A 19,508-nucleotide genomic window follows, 5' to 3' on the forward strand; every position below is an offset into this window, starting at 1 on the left:
TTTCCACTCTTGCAATTCCATTCCCCAAAGTTGGTTTGGTTTGTAGCATGTCTTTCCAAGTTTTTTTCTATGAGTAATCAAAAACATATGTGTATTTATACATCTGTATAATTTTCATCATTTTGTTTTGTAGTGGAAATGGGATCATACAGAACAATATCCAGGAATTCTGTCTGTCCGCATATCTAGATCTGCTTTATTCTTAGTAGTGGCTGCATGGTGTTCCATAGTGTAGTTGAACACAATTTGGTCACCTATTTTCTTCCCCATGGATGTTTAGATTTATTTATAATGAAAGACAAACTCTTTTTGCAAAATATAGCTGCTTCATCCTGTTCCAGAATGTATATACCAGACTAAAAACTCCTTTAAATTATGATTTGGTTCTTTATAATTCAACCAGTCCCTCTAGTATGCATAGATAGTAAAAGCCATCTAGAAGGCTAGGCGTGGTGGCTCATGCCTGTAATCTCAGCACTTTGGGAGGCCAAGGCGGGTGGATCACCTGAGATCAGGAGCTCGAGACCAGCCTGACCAGCATGGTGAAACCCTGTCTCTACTAAAAATACAAAAATTAGCTGGGTGTGGTGGTGCGCACCTGTAATCCTCATTACTCAGGAGGCTTAGGCAGGAGAATCGCTTGAACCCAGGAGGTGGAGGTTGCAATGTGTTGAGATTGCACCACTGCACTCTAGCCTAGGGGACAGTGTGAGACTCTGTCTCCAAAAAAAAAAAAAAAAAAAAGCCACCTAGGACCTGTTATCTCACTTGCAGAGGAGCAGTTTATAAGGCCATGGTGATATTCCTTGTGTGTTTCGTGTTTATGGATGGCAATATTCTAAGTATCTAAAATGCCTTGTATATTTCATGTTTATAGAATGACATTTCTTGTGTATTACATGACATTCCTTTTGTATTTCATTTTTATGGATGGCTGTACAGTATCTAAAATGTGAAGGAAGGGCTGGGCATGGTGGCTCAAGCTTTTAGTCCCAGCTACTCAGGAGGCTGAGGTGGGAGGATCACTTAAGCCCATGAATTCAAGGCAGTAGTGAGCTATGATCATGCCACAGCACTCCAGCTTGGGCGACAGAGCAAGATCCTGTCTCTTAAAAAATTGAAAACTTAAAAAATACATATCCAGGAACAGTTGATTCCTTCTTTCAAGGAGTTCACCATCTCAAGAAGAAGGAAAAATTATATAGTACCAATGGAAAATCGATGGCTCAGCACGCACAGAGACAAAAACATTTAAACTCAGAGGAAACTTTGTATACTTGTAGTCAGGTAACCTAACAGATGACAAAGTTTTGTATTATGAAAAACAGCTAATGGTGTGTAGACAGGGATTTCTCTCTAATTCAGGAAAGCTTCTGGGAGGCGGTGGGGTTTTAAACAGGCTTCACGACTGGAAAGGCTCATCTGGATGGCTGTCTGTCTTCCGGGTGGGTCCTTTTAGCAGCGTCTCAATATATGGCTTGCTAATACTGCTTTTCAACTGTGTGGCTGGCATTACTGTTTGAACACTGGATTTTAATTAGAAGCTATTTCAAATTAGCTATCTTTTTATGACAAGTACTGTTCTCCGATTCCACAGCATATGCCTGGTTCTGAGGACTACTCAAGTTTCGGAGCAGTTTATGGTGTGAAACATTCCCATTCACCACGCTCTCTCTCACTTATTTTTGCTGCTTATTTTCCATTAGTGGTCTTGCACTTCGGAACAAAGGTCTGAAACTTTTTTTCCACTTTAGGATCTATGGAAAGCATCATGGCTGGGCCAGTAGGGCAGAATATCTTTTTTTGGGGATGCAGTCCTGTTGCCCAGGCTGGAGTGCAGTGGCATGATCTCGGCTCACTACAACCTCTGCCTCCCCAGTTCAAGTGATTTTCTTGCCTCAGCCTCCCAAGTAGTTGGGATTATAGACATGTGCCACCACACTGGCTCATGTTTTTGTATTTTTAGTACAGACGGGTTTCACAATGTTGGCCAAGCTGGTCTCAAACTCCTGACCTAATGTGATCTGCCTACCTGGGCCTCCCAAGTTGCTGGGATTACAGGTGTGAGCCACTGCACCCAGCCTATCTTCTTATAAGCAACCATCACCACCAGATACATTAAGAATCACTAATATTTTGACCTTACTCAAAAAAGCCTCAGTTCCATTACAATAATCAAGTCAGCCGGATACTTTATCTTGATGCCACAAGTCTCAAAATTAACATTTTCCTTGAATCTCGTTGTGGAACACCCTCAAGATAGTCGGCCGTTAAATTTCCACTCCCCTTCCAAGGTGAATGTGAAGTTGGACTGAGTGTTATATTTAGGAGTCCACTTTCCGATCTGACCTCACCGTTGACCACCAAATTCTGGGAGCTTGGTTAGCCCTGGGAACTTAACCTGTCTGTCTCTGGGTAATGGTAATGTGGCAGTGATTGCAGTGGATTGACACCATGCTGTCCTTAGAGACTGAATGAACCAGGCTTTGAATTAGAGGGTTCAGCAGGCTTGGGAGTTTTTCACCTTTCTTTGCTGGGAGGAGGCCTGTCCTCTTCTTGCATGGTGGCCCCAACTGACTCAGCTGTAATACTGTACCCTGAAATGTACAGGTGCTGATTTGACAGGAGCTTTTCACCCTTTAGAAGCTGGGCCCCCTAATGTGAATGTAGGCTCAGAGAGCAATAATTCAAGTGTAGGTGGCCTGTAAGGAAAGTTTTAACAAAAGAGTTGGTTAAGAAGCTGATTTATTTTCTTGCTTTAACTCTCTTGTCATGTGCTGAGTGGGGGCGGAAGAGGAGGGGAGGGTGGGGACTGGTGCTGCTGAAAGCATTTATCTTCATTTCTGCCATCTCCCAGTGTTTATTACCCTGTGATCGACAGATGAGGAAAGCTGCCAGTCAAACCCACGTTCAGCACATTTCCATTTCCCTTCATTGCAGATTTTAGGCTTTTGAAACCTGCATCCTCTTTGCAGCAGTAAAGGTCGTTTCCCTCCTGCTGCTGACAAGCCCAAGACCCTCTGGTCCAATTCCACTGGCTTGTGCTTCCACCAAACAATAAAAGCTGCGGGAGTCTCAGCAATTTAAGACAAGTGATTGGTGAGAGCCATTTAGTGTTTGAGTCAGTCGCTCTCTTTATCTTTCTCTCTCACCTTTTTCTCCCTCAGTCCTTCTCCCTGCCTTCCCCCCTCTCTCTGCCCATTCTTATGCTGCTGAGGCGCCCCCTTAAGCAGCCACATTGCATAAGGATGAGAGGCCGATAGTTTTCCTGGCTTCACCTAGGGACCTGCCTAAGCCAGTGTCCTCTGTTGCTGGGATTAAGTATTGGCAGTGTCAAGTTGTGGGGAATGTGTTAGTGGAGGTAGAGTAATTCTTAATATTCTTATCCACCTGCATGTCTTCTGTCAGAGGTAGAGGCTTTGAGGAAATCCCTGCCTGGTGGGAGCGAATGCTATGTGTTTTTGTTTGGGGTTTTTTTCCTCCCCGTTTTTCCAGAACACTGCATTTTTTGGAATACTGTTCCTAGTAATCTTTCAGTAGCATGTGTTCTTGTGAGCTTATTTGTTTTTGTCTTAAATAATGTTTGTGGGTGGAAGAAAGGTAATGATACTCATTTCTTTGAAAATGGATGTTCTGCTTTCATAATTACTTGTCCCAATTACATCATTAGTGTAAGTGCAGGTAATTGCTTCATTAGGACGTATGTATTGAAGGAGGGCAAGTCTACCACATGGTGATAAAAACGGGCCTCACCCTCTTTCTCTGCCCACACAGGAGCATCTCAGCTTGACTTCCGGGATCTAGGAGCCACCAGCCGCCCTGTAAACAGCCAGGATTAATCTTGGGTTTCAGTGTGATAGGAGGAAGGAATAAGGACCTATTTAAGAGCAACTTACTCACTTTCTTTGGGTTGGTAACTCATTGCTAAACTCCGGATGGCATTGGTGCATTCAAGGCAATGTGATCAAATCATTGGGGATAACTGAATTAGGGAGCAAAGTATTCTAATGGAAGCTGTGTGCTTTCTGAGGCTTAGTAGGTCTGATGGCATGAGTCCTATCCTCTGAGTTATTTGACTGGCTTTCTAAGGGACTCTCCATTCTCATTCTGGCCATGCCAGATCAAGAGGTTGTATTCTCCCATCAGACCTAACTACTTTCCTGTAGAGTTGAATATTATTCTGATTTTATGCCTTGTCTGTAAAAAAAACTTTGTGTGCATGCTATCTAGTTAATGCATCTTCTCTTTCAAAGCATGTTAAAAGCTAATATCAATAGTATGTGATTCTGTTTATATGAGGCTAACTAAAGTAATCAAATTCATAGAAAGTAGAATGGTGGTGACCAGGGACTGGGGAGAGAGGCAAAGAGGAGTTGTTTAATGAGTATAGAGCTTGAGATTTGTTACGTACAGTTCTACTGAACTGTACACTTAAATATGGTTAAGATGGTAAAATTTTATGTTGTATTCTTTTTAGCACAATTAAAAAAAAAATAAAGCTAGGCTGGATGCAGTGGCCCCTGCCTGTAATCCCATCAATTTGGGAGGCTGAGGCAGGAGAATCACTTGAGGCCAGAAGTTTGAGACCAGCCTGGGTAACATACTGAGACCCCATATTTACAAATTTTTTTTTTTTTTTAAATCAGCTGGGCATGGGGTAACATACACCTGTGGTCCCAGCTACTCAGAAGGCTCATTTAGGAGGATCACTTGAGCCCCGAAGGTTGAGGCTGCAGTAAGCTGTGATTGTGCCACTCACTCCAACCTGGGCATCACAGCAAGAACCCATCTCCATCTCAAACAAGACAAAACAAAAGCTAGTACCAGATTCCTTGTTCCACTTACTACTTACACCAGATAGGAAGGCTCTATCTACTGCTGTGTCTCTAATGAATATCAGGTTAACATCTCTTTCTTTTGTTGACCTGTTATAAATCTTACTCTGGTGTGGCCATATAATCCTGGTTTGAATTGTTGTTTTGAGAAATTTTTTTATGAAGCTGTGATACATAGGAATATTTCACAGTTTGCCAGGCATGATGGCTCGTGCCTATAATCTCAGCACTTTGGGAGGCCAAGGTAGGAGGATCACTTGAGCCCAGGAGTTTGAGACCAGCTTGGGCAACACAGCAAGATCCCATCTCTAAAAATTAAAAATTAAAAAAAAAAAAAATCATAGCTATTTCTTTTCCTTTCTTTGTACACTGTCTGTATTCCAGGCCTTGCTGTTTTCCTTGTTGAATTCTCAGACTATCATTCGCTTTATTAGCCTGATCCAGTGCCCTTGGCCTCAATAGTATCTTTCTCAGGTCTGCCCCCAGAGTTCATGATTTGCATGTGGACTAATATTCTCCTTGTTCTTTGGAGCCTTCAGGAGTTTATTGGACAATAAAATTACGCTGATCTGGGGGCCTAATTCCTACAAATAAGACATGTAACCATTGAAGTCTGTATTTACAAAATATTTACCCTTTAATTTGTGTTAAATATATTGCAAACTTATTTAATGATTAATCTCAGCATCAGATTAAATGACTGGTGGAGTAGTTATTAAGCCGCCTAAATGACAGACCAAATGCCTTACTCAGAACATTTCCTATGCCAGAATTATAGACAGCCACGTGCTGCCTGTTGAGGATTTATTTTTGTGGTTTGCAGAAAATGATGTCCCCTAATACTCTTCACGTTTTTTATTTTAGCCTCAGGAAAAAGTGAACACTCTATTTCAGCTATAGATAATACACTCAGAATCGGTCTTTGAAGGCCTACTTTTTCTTTGCAATGGAAATAGTTCTGTTTATCTCAAGTCCTTTTATGATTGCTGGTTTTCCACGCAGCATATATTCTACAAAAAAAGAAACTGCTATTCTCATATGAACCTATGGTTTAGTTATAAACATATGGTAGAATATTATTCGGTCATAAAAAGGAATGAAGGCAGGTCGAGTGGTTTGTGCCTATAATCCCAGCTACTAGGGATGCTAAGGTGGGAGGATTTCTTGAGCCCAGGAGTTCAAGGCTGTAGTGAGCTGTGATTGCACCACTGCATTCCAACCTGGGTGATAGAATGAGACCTTGTAAAAAAAAAAAAAAAAAAAAAAAAAAAAAAAAAAAAAAAAAAAAAAAAAAAAAAAAAAAAAAAAAAAAATGAGGTACTGAAACATGAAATAAGCATGGATAAACCTTGAAAATGTTTGGCTGAGTGAAAGAAGCCAAACACAGAAGGCAACCTACCATATGATTTCATTATGTGAAACAACTATAGTAAGAGAAAGTAGATTAGTTATTGGCTAGGGTGGGAGTGGGACAGAGTAAAAGGGAATGATTGTTAATGGGAATGGTATTTCGGGGAGATGAAAATGCCTGAAATTATACAGTAGTGATGGTTGTTGTAAAATTATTTGGTGATGGTTACACAACTGTGTGAATATGCTAATAACCCTTGAATTGTATACTTTAAAATAGGTGAATTGTAAGTTATATTTCAGTAAAGCTATAATTTTAAACAGACACACACACACACATATGTTTGGCCATTTTTCTCAATGGCAGAATCATAAATGGGAATCAGAGAAACTTGGGACACTTCTAGACATGGAAAAAGCCTTCTTATTTATCATCAGGGACTCTTTCCAGGTACCCAGGCTATAGTATACATTGACTGTGATTTTAGATTAGGTTGTTAAATGATGATTAGAGTGAGTATGACTGAGTACTTAGTTATACCTCCTTCTTAGGACAGATTTTAAAACTACATTTGAATGAAGCTTTCTGGAATGATTAAGTGTTCTTCCTAAGATGCCATTCAGATATACTTAGGGAAGATGGTTTCTATGTTTAAATAATTATTTAAACATAGAATTGCTCTGAGAATTATTTTTTATAAACAGAAGCCAGTGTATTTATTTACAGAGAGCTCAGATAATCCATAAGAGAAAAGTTAAAGTAAACCAAAGCTGGGTAGGGTAGCATGTGCCTGTAGTCCTAGTTACTGGGAAGTCTGAGGTGGAAGGAAGGATCACTTGAAGACTAGGAGTTCAAGGCCAGCCTGGGCAACATAGTGAGATTCCATCTAAAACAAACAAACAAAACTATAAAAACCTTAAGATACCAACGGTTAAAATGTAGATAAGACATGAGTAGACCATTTTAAAGATACACAGTGAGCTAGTAAACAAATGAAAAGATACTCACCAATACTCTAAATTATTAAAGAAATGAAATGGATGCAAAAAATGGGATTACCATTTTTCACTTCATAAATTGATAGACATTTATATTGAATAGTGTTTTCTTAATAACAGCATTATTGAGATATGATTCACCTACCATACAGGCCACCTACTCAAAGTATACAGTTCAATGGCTTTTAGTATATAGAGTTGTGCAATCATCATCACTATTTATGTATTTCATATCATATTTATCACCTCCTAAAAAAACCCCATAACATCGGCAGTCATTCCCCCTTTCCCTGTCTCACATCCCTCCAGCCCTAAGCAACTGCCCATCTATTTGAAAAGTTGATACGTTGTTTAGTTGGAGCTGCCCTAGGCTTTCTAGTCTCAGCTCTCCTCCAGCTCAGCTGGTCAAGAGAGCGGAGACTAGAAAGCCCAGGGCAGGTTCATATAACAACCAACAGAAAGGTAGTAATTGTGTCTCCAGGATGATGAGTGTTTACGTCCCCAGCCCCATTCTTATTTCATCTTCCCAGCAGCAACACAGTCAGAGATGGCCGTTCTGAATTACAGTCTGAAGTGAAACAGATTTTGCAGGACTGAAATGTAATTTAATCGTTTCCTTCTTCGCAACTTGCCCTTTTTTACCCTCCCAAATTAGCTTTTCTGATAGATTTGCTAATGATTCTCATTGTTTAGTATCTTCACTGAACTGTTGAATCATACTCTTCATTTCCCTGCTCCTAGAACAGATCTTAGTAGCTGTGAAGCTGTTTTGAAAAAAGATTCCTAATTCTTTCCAAGCAGCAGAAGAGAAGAGTTTCTGAGAGAAGCAAAGGTAGAGAGATGCACAGGGGCTGTTAGGCTTGGTAGAGCTCACCTATCACGTGACTGTGATGATTATTATGATACTATCCCTAGACACATTCTGGGAGCTCTGGCCTACAAGTTGAAGACCTGATTCAGAGAATGAGACTTGGCAGCTTAGTTTTTGCCATTGTTGTTGGCTGATAGTTGGCCAGGATCACTGGATTTAAGCTCCTTTTCCCCCTTGTTTTGTCTGTCATCAGAATAATCTGTATTCTTTTGCTCTAAGGCTCCATGAGAGGAATTCTGTGGTTATATTATAGATGTGAACTACCATCAATGGCCTTGTCCTTATGGACAGCTACTGTTTCCACTGTTTCCTAGAATTTGAATAAAAGTCTTGGCACCTCTCTCTTCTTTAAATTTATTAAAAGTTGAGTGGAAGGTACAGACAGTCCTATATACTCCCTCCCCTTAGACCCACAGCCTTCCCCACCATCCACACCAGTGTGGTACATTTGCTGCAATTGATGAACCAACATAGATGCATCATTATCATTCAAAGTACATGTTTACATTAGGGTTCACGCTTGGTATTGTAAATTCCATTGGTTTTGGCAAATGTATATGCCATATATCCAACATTGTAGTAACATACAAAATAAGTTTACTGCTTAAAAAAATCTTCTCGTGACCAGACATGAATGGCTTATGCCTGTAATCCCAACACTTAAGGAGGCCAAGGCAGGTGAATCTCTTGAGTTCAGAGTTGGAGACAAACCTAGACAACATGGTGAAACCCCATCTCTACAAAAAAATGCAAAAAAAATTAGCTGGTCATGGTGGCACACACCTGTAGTCCCAGCTACTTGGGAGGCTGAGGTGGGAAGATCGATCATCTGAGCCCAAAAAGTTGAGGCTTCCATGAGGCTTGATTGTGCCACTGCACTCCAGCCTGGGCGATGGTTTAAGAAAAGAAAAATAAAAGAAAAAAAAATCTCTTTATGCTTCACCTATTCATCTTTCCCTCTCTGCAAAGCCCTACCAATTACCCATCTTTTTTTTTGTCTCTGTAATTTTTCCTTTTTCAGAATTTTATACAATTGGAATTCTATAGTATGTAGCCTTTGATTTCTGTCATTTATGCACTTAAGGTTCCTCTGTGTCTTTTTGTAGCTTGATAGCTCATTTCTTTTAGCACAAATAATATTCCATTGTATGGATGTACCACAGTTTATCTGTTCTTCTCTTGAATGAAGAACATCTTGGTTGCTTCCAAGTTTTGGCAATTATGAATAAATAAAGCTGCTGTAAACATCTGTGTGTAGGTTTTTGTGTGGATATTAGTTTTTTCAACTAATTGGGGTAAATACCAGGGAGTATGATTGCTGTATCATATGGTAAAGGTATGTTCAGTTTTGCAAAAAACTACCAAACTAGCGCTAGGCGCGGTGGCTCACACCTGTAATCCCAGCACTTTGGGAGGCTGAGGTGGGCAGATCACCCGAGATCAGGAGTTCAAGACCAGCCTGACCAATATGGTGAAACCCCATCTTAAAAAACAACAACAAAAAAAAAAACTACCAAACTGTCTTCCAGAGTAGATGTGCCATTTTGTATTTGCACAGCAATGAATGAAAATTCCTGTTACTCCACATTTTTACCAGTATTTGGTGTTATCAGCGTTTTGCATTTTAGTCTTTCTGATACATGGATAATGACTTCTTATTGTTATTTTAATTTGCGATTCTCCAATGACATATAATGTTGAGCTTCTTTTCTTTTTTCTTTTCAGAGTCTTGCTTTGTTGCCCAGGCAGTAATATAATCTCAGCTCACTGTAACTTGTGCCTCCCAAATTCAAGCAGTTCTTGCGCCTCAGCCTCCCAAGTTGCTGGGATTACAGGCATGCACCACCACACCTGGCTAATTTTTGTTTTTTGTTTTTTGAAACGGAGCCTCGTTCTGTTGCCCATGTTGGAGTGCAGTGGCACAGTCTCGACTCATTGTAGCCTCTGCCTCCCAGGTTCAAGCCATTCTCTGCCTCCACCTCCCAAATAGCTGGTATTACAAGCCACACCACCATGCCTAGCTAATTTTTGTTTTTTTTTTTTTTTAGTAGAGCCAGGATTTTGCCATGTTGGCCAGGCTGGTCTCAAACTCCTGGCCTCAGGTGATTCCCCTGCCTCTGCTTTCCAAAATGCCAGGATTACAGGTGTGAGCCACCACACCCAGCCTGAGCATCTTTTCTTTTCTTTTTTTGTTGTTGTAGAGATGGGGTTTTGCACTGTTACCTAGGTTGGCCTCAAACCCCTGATCTGTGTGCTTTGGCCCACCAAAGTTCTGGGATTACAGGCGTGAGCCACTGTGCCCAGTTCTGAGCATCTTTTCATATATATATTTGCTATTTGTATATCTTCTTTGGTGAGGTATTTGTTCAGGTCCTTTGCCCATTTTAAAAACTAGGTTTCTCAGTTTTTTACTGTTTAGTTTTAAGAGATTTTATATATGTTGGATACCTGTCCTTTATCAAATAAGCATTTTGCAAAAATTTTCCTAGTCTGTGGCTTTTTATTCTCACAACAGTGTTTTTAACAGAAGTTTTTAATTTTAATGAGGTTTAGCTTTTCAGTATTTTCTTCATGGGTTATGCTTTTTGTATTATATCTAAAAAGTTATCAGTAAACCCAAGGTCACCTAGATTTTCCCTTAGATCTTCTAGGATTTTTATCATTTTGTATTTTACATCTACGTCTATGTTCTAATTTGAGTTAACTTTTGCAAAAAGTGTAAGGTTTATGTCTAAAATCTCTGTGTGTGTGTCCATTTGTTTTATGACAACATTTGTTGATTTGTTGAAAAGACTATCTTCTCTCCAGTGAATAGCCTTTGGTTCTTTGTCAAAGATCAGTTGACTCTATTTATGTGGGTCTGTTTTTGCTCTCCATATTATTCCATTGATCTATTTGTCTGTTATTTCGCTAATGCCACACTGTCTTGATTATTGAAGTTTTGTATTAAGTCTCAAAGTTGCGTCGTGTCGATCCTCCAATTTTGTGTTTTCCTTCCATATTGTGTTGGCCATTCTGTTTTATTTTTTAACCTTCTCATATAAACTTTAGAATCAGATTGTTAATATTCATAAAATAATTTGCTGGGATTTTGATTGGGATTGCATTGAATCTATAGATCCAGCTAAGAAGAATTGACATTGTAACAGTATTGAGCCTTCCTATTCATGAACATGGAATATCTCACCAATTTAGTTTTATCCTTTGTGATGCCTTTCATCAGTTTTGTAGCTTTCCTCCTATAGACCTTGTAGATATTTTGTTAGATTTATACCTAAGTCTTTGATTTTTTTTATACTAATATAAGTGGTAGTTTGTTTTTAATTTCAAGTTCCAATGATTCATTTGTTCGTTGCTGCTGTATAGGACAGCAGTTGACCTTGTATCTTGAAACCTTACTGTAATTACTTAATAGTTACCAGAGTTTTTTTGTTGATTCTTCGGGATTAGACAAAGATGTCATCTGCCAAGAAACATGGTTTTATTTCTTCAAATTTGTATACCTTTTATTTACTTTTGGTGAGGGGATTCATTGCATTAGCTAGGACTTCCAATATGATGTTGAAAAGGATTGGTAAGAGGGGGCTTCCTTGCCTTGTTCCTGGTCTTAGGGGGAAAGTATCTAGTTTCTCACCATTGAGTATGATGTTAGCTACAGGTATTTCGTATTTCAGTTTTCCAGAAAAGACATTCTCCTGGTACAATTTCTTCCTCAAATGTTTGGTAAAATTTAGTGAAACCATCTGGACCCAGTTCTTTCTGTTTTAGGAGATTGTTAATGATTGCTTTAATTTAATAGATATAGGCCTATTCAGATTATTTGTCTCTTGTGTAAATTATAATAAACTGTGCTTTCAAGGAGAGTTAGTCCATTGCATCTAGGTTTTTAAATTTGTAGGCATATGTTGTTCATAGTATTCCCTTATTATCCTGTTGGTGTCCATGAGATCAGTAGTGATGGTCCCCCTTTCTTTTCTGGTATTAGTAATTTGTATCTTCTCTCTTTTTATGTAGTTGGGCTACCTAAATATTTATTGTTTATTGATCTTTCAAAGTTTTTGGTTTTATTGATTTTTCTCTATTGATGATTTCCTGTTTTTAATTTCATTGGTTTCTGCTCATTTTTTTCTTTCTTCTGCTTACTTTGGATTTAATTTGCTCTTTTTCTTTTTTCTTATGGTAGATGCTTAAATTACAGATTTTAGATCTTTCGTCTTTTCATATATATGAATTCAGTGCTATAAATTTCCCTCTACGTAGTGCTTTTATTACATTTTACAAATTTTGAGAAGTCATGTTTTCATTTTCATTTAATCCAAAATATTTTTAAATCTTTTGAGACATATTCTTTGAGCTATGTGTTGTTTAGAAATATATTGTTTAAGGGCCGGGTGCGGTGGCTCAAGCCTGTAATCCCAGCACTTTGGGAGGCCGAGGCAGGTGGATCACAAGGTCAAGAGATCGAGACCATCCTGGTCAACATGGTGAAACCCCGTCTCTACTAAAAATACAAAAAATTAGCTGGGCATGGTGGCGCGTGCCTGTAATCTCAGCTACTCAGGAGGCTGAGGCAGGAGAATTGCCTGAACCCAGGAGACAGAGGTTGCGGTGAGCCGAGATCGCGCCATTGCACTCCAGCCTGGGTGAAGGAGTAAAACTCTGCCTAAAAAAAATAAAGTTAAAGAAATATATTGTTTAATCTGTCAGTTTTATAGGATTTTCCAGTTATCTTTTTATTACTGATTTCTAGTTTAGTTCTCTTATAGCCTGAAAGCATAATTTGTATGATTTCTTTACTTTTGTATTTGTTACATTGTGTTTTGTGGCCCAGAATGTGGTCTATCTTGGACTGGGCTGTTTTCAAGGAGAAAGTTGCCAAGGGTGTATATAGGGCCCAGACAGTTTATCTTAATCTTCATATTAAACACTTCTCTCTCTTGGCCCTGGCACACTATTTGGGCTGGTCTCTTATACAAGGACATCTCTCTATAAGCTGTTAATTACGGAGCTGTTGATGCTGATATAAGTAGTGTAACTGTAAATGAAATACATACAGAGATTGGAGTAGATGACAGACATAAATTTAAAAGCCATTTATTAGACACTTAGTATTTGCCATCACTATTTATTTATTTATTTATTTGCAAGATGGTCGGGCTCTGTCACCCAGGTTGTAACTGTAGATGAAATACACACTAAGATTGGAGTAGATGACAGACATAATTTTAAAGGCCATTTATTAGACACTTAGTATTTGCCATCACTATTTATTTACCCACTTACTTACTTACTTACTTACAAGATGGTCTGGCTCTGTCACCCAGGCTGTGGTGCAGTGGTGCAATCTCAGCTCATTGCAACCTCCGCCTTCTAGACTCAAGCCATCCCACCTCTGCTTCCCAGGTAGCTGGGACTACAGGTACATGCCACCACACCTGGCTAGTTTTTATATTTATTTATTTATTTAATTTTTTTAAAGATAAGGTTTCACCATGATGGCCAGGCTGGTCTTGAACTCCTGACCTCAGGTGATGCACCCACCTCAGCCTCCCAAAGTGCTAGAATTACAGGTGTGAGCCACCGTGCCCAGCCTTTTGTTTTGTTTTGTTTTTTTAAGACAGAATCTCGCTCTGTGTCCCAGGCTCGACTGTAGTGGTGCGATCTGAGCTCATTGCAGCCTCTTCCTCCTGGGTGCAAACGATTCTCATGCCTCAGCCTCTCAAGTAACAGGGACTACAGGCACGCATCACTACTATGCCTGGGTAATTTTTGTATTTTTAGTAGAGGTGGTGTTTCACCCTGTTGGTCAGGCTGGTCTCAAACTCTTGACCTCAAGAGATCTGCCTGTCTTGGCCTGCCAAAGTGCTGGGGTTACAGGTGTGAGCCATTGCACCCAGCTTTTTTTTTTTTTTTTTGGAGATAGAGTCTCACTCTGTCCAGGCTGGTCTTGAACTCCTGGGCTCCAGAATCTGCCCGCTTTGGTCTCCCAAACTACTGGGATTATGCGTGTGAGCCACCACGCCTGACCACTTTACATTTATTATCTCAATAAGTTCTTCCAACAATCCTGTAAGTTGTAGGTACTACTATATCCTTTTTTACAGATAAGGAAACTGAGGTTCAGAGAGATTTATACAAATCACAGTATAGTAGATAATGACAGGAAGTGTCAAAATCTGGTCGAGTTGATTTTGAAGCCTGTATTCTCTAAAACAAACAAAAAAACAAGCTGTAGGATCCCATTGGCAGACATGGAAAATTAAAGTTGTAATGCTGTGCCTTGGATTAGTTTCTTTCCATGACTCTAATAGCATCACTGGTTAGCAGCAGACATTCTAGTAGTGATGCTAAGAGCACCTATCTTGGAGTTAAAATGTAGGATATGTTTATCTAGCTTAGCATTTCTCAACCAGGAATGATTTTTATCCCCAGGGGTCATTTGGCAATATCTGGAGACATTTTTGGTTGTCTCAACTAGGAGTGAGGTGCTACTGGCATCTAGTGGGTGGAGGCCAGGGATGCTAAATGTTCTACAGTGCACAAGACTCTTCAAATAACGAAATATCTGTCCTAAAATTTGAGTAGTGCAGAGGTTGAGAAACTCTTGAGTCTAGCTTGTTCCATTCTGTTATTACTACATGGGAGAACCTTGAAGCCTTAGAAATCCCTCAGTAGTCTGTCAGGATTTGGCTTCTGAGGCTAAGTCCTTCATTTGTAAATACTTTCTAGCTCAGTCCATTAACCCCCTCTGGCACATTTTCTATGCCTTCATCTTAGTGGCCAGAGGCCTACTAAATGGCTGGGGTTGTTTTAATAACATCAGGCTTTTTCTTCCTGATGTTTCCAAGAGACAGGCTCAGTTGGCCTATAGTGCTTGCAGAAAAGAACCGGGTGGCAGTACTCTAATCTGTTGCTGGTGTCGTTAGCTCCCTAATCTGTATTTATATGGCACAAAAAAAGACTCTCCCTGGTGCCAGGCTTCATTCCTCTTCAGCACCCTGGCACCATTGACAGAGAACACCTCCCCAGTCTTTTTACACAGTGCAACTCTGCGTGTTTATTTTATTGCACAACTGTTCTCCAGAAGACATTTCTTGAGACATGGACAGTACAGGATGCCTCTGGAGCCGGGAGTTGGGAGTCTTGACAATTTGTGTTCCCATTTGCAGATCCACAGTACTCAAAAAGAATCTGGTATTATTCTTATCTGTTTTCCTGTTTGTAGTTCTCATCCCTTCCCCCAGAATAACCTCTTACAATATGAAATTTGTTTCTTCAGTTTATTTTCTACCCTCTCTTAGCAACTAGCATTTTTTAAATTATGTACTGAGAAAATGAACTTACCTTCTACCATTTGGGGTTATATGCTTTTCTGTTAAAAGCTGGAGGAAACGATAAGGAACTAAAGTAATTTGAGAGAGACTAGTGGTCAAAGAGGGGTGTCAACCATCTTGATAAGCAAGCCCAGGAAACAATTTGGAAGCTCAGTGGAATTGAGCCTGGATCAGAATGAAATGGAATAATTCCTTTCAGGGAAGTGGTAGATCTTGTAACTAAAAAATGATTTTCATTATCAAAAAGGCATAAAAAAAATCAAGAAAGTTCCTTTTAATAAAGTCCTTCAGGTATCTTGCCCTCCTCATGACCCAGAAGTTCAGCAAAAGTCAGATACCATTATTAAATGGGAATTTCTGTGAAGGTTAAAGCAAGGGTATATATTTACCTCATTTGAACGATACGCCATAGGGGTCTCAAATAGAGATTTCAGATCAGTGGACTCACTGGCAGCACCCCCAAATGCTGTCGTTCTCAGGCCTTAGGGAGATCATGTCTGGGACCATGTTTTTGAATCGGCAAGGTTTTCAAGGATGTCTTGTTTTGGGGGTATCCATTTATTTAGAACAGTTTGTTTTAACCTTTATTCCATTATTGCCCCCCTAAGGAACATTTTTAGACATTTTTTCCCTAATTGTCTCCCCTCCCATGAAATTTTAATATCACAGATACAATGCGTATCTGTTTATATACTCTGATGCTTTGGAGGGGAACAAATGATTGCACTAAGGTTTTTTAAAAAAAAAATTTTGCCCCCATGAACCAATTTTTACTCCCATGGGGGTGATATTTCCCATGGTGAGAATACATGATCTAGAAGTATCATCATTTTGGAAATGAGCTGTTATTTGTACTTTTCCTTACAAATTGAAAATGGGACAAGGACAAGACTATCAATAAATGAATGCTGAAAAAATTAGTCTTCTGACACAGTGGCCAGCAGCAACCAGAAAAGAGTGAAGGAGTACTTTCCCCATATTTCTTGGCTTATATGGAAGTTTTCTCTTTGGACTATTCTTGATCATTTGAGGAAAGAATAGGGCAACACCAGGAGTAGCAGTGCAATAAATGCCGCCCTCTAAAAGAAAAAAACTACAGTTCACAAGATGCTTCTGCAGTGATGTGCAGAGGAGGAAGACTAAGTGATACTGAAGAATCTAGGTATCAAATTGTCCATTGTTGCAAGGCTGGTAAGCTCTAACAAGTTCAGTTTCTCAAGGAAAGGCTTTGATTTACAGCTGAAAATACCATTTAGGTTATCTAGCATATAAGAATGTTCTATTCTCACAAGAGGGTTTGACTCTGTCTGATCAGAAGGAGGGTGGTTGTGTATGAAATGCACCTCAGAAGGAGGAGGAGAAAATGACATGTTCATGTACATGAAATACAACTGCAAATTAAAGTGTCACCCTGTTAAAAAAAAATCCATTTTTTATTTAATTGGTTACCAAGGAAGAAAAATGTCACACAGAAGAGTATATCTCAGAGAAAGTTAAACCCTGAGATGTTACAAGCAAATGTGGATTCAAGGAGGTTCTTAGGCGGTAGGTATTATAAAAGATGGCCTTAATAAAAATATTCTGATGCTGCAAAGCGAGGCTCATAAATTTTTATTGTGTTACATGCCAGGGGTCCAGAAGAGATGAACAAATATTACCTCATTTGTTTTTTACTGTCTGTTTCTATCCAGTCAGCTGTATAGTAGTTGTCTCTTCCCTGGAGGAAGCCTGTTTTTGAGATGTCCTCTTAGGAAGAAGGTGATAAAGGAGGAGATACTTTGTCTGAAAGAGCGCTGCTTACTATCTAGACATCCAGGGACTGAAATGCTACTGGCTTTTCTGTTAATGGTGTCTTCCCATTTTTCATTTTTCTTTTCCCACATTTTTGGGAAAATTCACCTGTCTCTTTAGCTGTCAAGCCTAGCAGATCGTGTATGTACAGTACCTGGCATGTTGTTGGCACTAAATAAATGTTAAGTAACAATGGGAGGAGCTGATGAATGGGATTATATTTCCACATTGAATTGTTCCCTGACAAACATGTCTGGTTTGTCTTTGAGACAAAGACTTGCCAGGTGGGACTCATTAGCTTTCTTCAGCCATAGTCTAGTTTTTCCTCTTCTCTCTCCCCTGCTAATCCCAGTATTGTTTTATGTTTTGCAGTGGAAAGTGGATAAAGAATATAATGTGCTATCTTTGACTTCTTCCTCATCAGGAGCAGTGATCGGTGATGGACAGTCCGCTGTGGCCAGTAACATTGCCAATACTACCTACCGGCTCCAGTGGTGGGACTTCACTAAGTTTGACCTCCCAGAAATCAGTAATGGTAAGTCAATGTCAAATGAGGGTATTAGTGGAAGGGTTATATTTACTGGTGAGCCAGAACTCAAAAATTCATGGAGCACTGGGTTTTCTGTCATCCCATTGAGTGGTTGTGTCTTCATGCCATTTCTGCACCTCTTCTGTAACTCTCTCTCTCTCTCTCTCTCTGTTTTTTTTTTTTTTTTTTTTTTTTTTTTTTTTTTTTTTTTTTTTTTTTTTTTTTTTTTTTTTTTTTTTGGGAGACAGTCTTGCTCTGTTGCCCAGGCTGGGCTAGGGTGCAGTGGCATGATCTTAGCCCACTGTAACCTTTGCCTCTTGGGTTCAAATGACCCTCCTGCCTCAGCCTCACAAGTAGCTAGGATTACAGGTACATGCTACCATGGCTGGCTAACTCTTCTATTTTTAGTTCAGACAACGTTTTACCATGTTGGTCAGGCTGGCCTTGAACTCCTGACCTCAAGCGATCTGCCTGCCTTGGCCTCCCACGGTGCTGGGATTATAGGTGTGAGCTACCACGCCCAGCCTGCAACTCCCAGTTAAGCAATTCAGCAAACATGTCTTGCACCCACCCTCAACACCAAACAATGTGAAGCACTGAAATAGACACAAAACAAAGGTTTCTCTGCTCTGAAGAGTTTGTGGACTGGTAGTTCACTGGCCGAAACCTAAAGTTTAGGTGGAACTGAAAAGAGGAAAAAGAAAAGGGAGTGCAGGATCCAAGAGCTAAACCTTGTGACCCTTTAGGAAAGACTATGGTGATATTAATTATTCCAGATCTTAATGGACTTAAGTATTTGGTGTGGTTGATATCTGATTTACAAACATGGCTGTTTGTTTCCTTGTTTCTAGTGAAGTCTGCAGTCTACATCCCAGTTGTTCTACTGGAATCACAACATTGTAGACCTCTCATTTCACTTTCTATCTCGTAAAAGGCCCTCTCTTACACATTCCTAAGTGTGATGATGGTTCCCCCTCCGCTTGACAGCTTCTGATGACAGACCACACTGACAAGATGGCCTGACCATCACTGCTAAATTTGTGTTAAAATATTCTTTCGGGCTGGGTGCAGTGGCTCACACCTGTAATCCCAACACTTTGGGAAGCCAAGGTGGGTAGATTGCCTGAGCGCAGGAGTTCTCAACCAGCCCGGGCAACACGGTGAAACCCTAGTCTCTGCTAAAATACAAAAAAAAAAATTAGCTGGGTGTGGTGGTGTGCGCCTGTAGTCCCAGCTACTCAGGAGGCTGAGGCAGAAGAATCGCTTAAACCCGGGAGGTGGAGGTTACAGTGAGCAGAGATCATACCACTGCACTCCAGCCTGGGCGACAGAGTGAGACTCCGTCTCAAAAAAAAGAATTTATTTTGGCAGCTCACACCTGTAATCTCAGCACTTTAGGAGGCCGAGTTGGGAGGATCACATGATCCCAGAAGTTCACGATTAGCCTGGCCAACATGGTGAAACCTCATCTCTGCTAAAAATATAAAAATTAGCTGAGCGTGGTGGCGCTAACCTGTAATTCCAGCTGCTTGGGTGGCTGAGGCACAAGAATCACTCAAACCTGTGCGGCGGAGCCAAGATCACATCACTGCACTTCAACCTGGGTGACAGAGTAACACCCTGTCTTTAAAAAAAAAAAAAAACCCAAAAGCACAGTTAATTGGGCATGGTCACGTACACCTGTAGTCCCAGCTACTTCGGAGGCTGAGGTGGGAGGATCACCTGAGCCTAGGAGGTTGGAACTGCTGGGAGCCAAGATCAACCATTGCACTGCAGCCTTGGCAACACAGCAAGACCCT

The 19,508-nt window shown here is 40.1% G+C and overlaps 1 protein-coding gene across 9 annotated transcripts in view; it reads left to right on the forward strand.

The window, feature by feature from the left end:
- AMBRA1 (autophagy and beclin 1 regulator 1) overlaps window positions 1-19,508 on the forward strand; it is a 180,136-nt gene that overhangs the window by 115,824 nt on the left and 44,804 nt on the right. For all 9 annotated transcript variants that reach the window (XM_017529301.2, XM_017529302.2, XM_037738848.1 and 6 more), the window contains one exon: window positions 17,605-17,715. In XM_017529301.2, the coding sequence (XP_017384790.1) occupies window positions 17,605-17,715 (111 nt within the window). The remainder of the gene's footprint in view (window positions 1-17,604; window positions 17,716-19,508) is intronic.

This window comes from Cebus imitator, unplaced genomic scaffold, assembly GCF_001604975.1.
Source record: "Cebus imitator isolate Cc_AM_T3 unplaced genomic scaffold, Cebus_imitator-1.0 Scaffold58, whole genome shotgun sequence".
NCBI lineage: Eukaryota > Metazoa > Chordata > Mammalia > Primates > Cebidae > Cebus > Cebus imitator.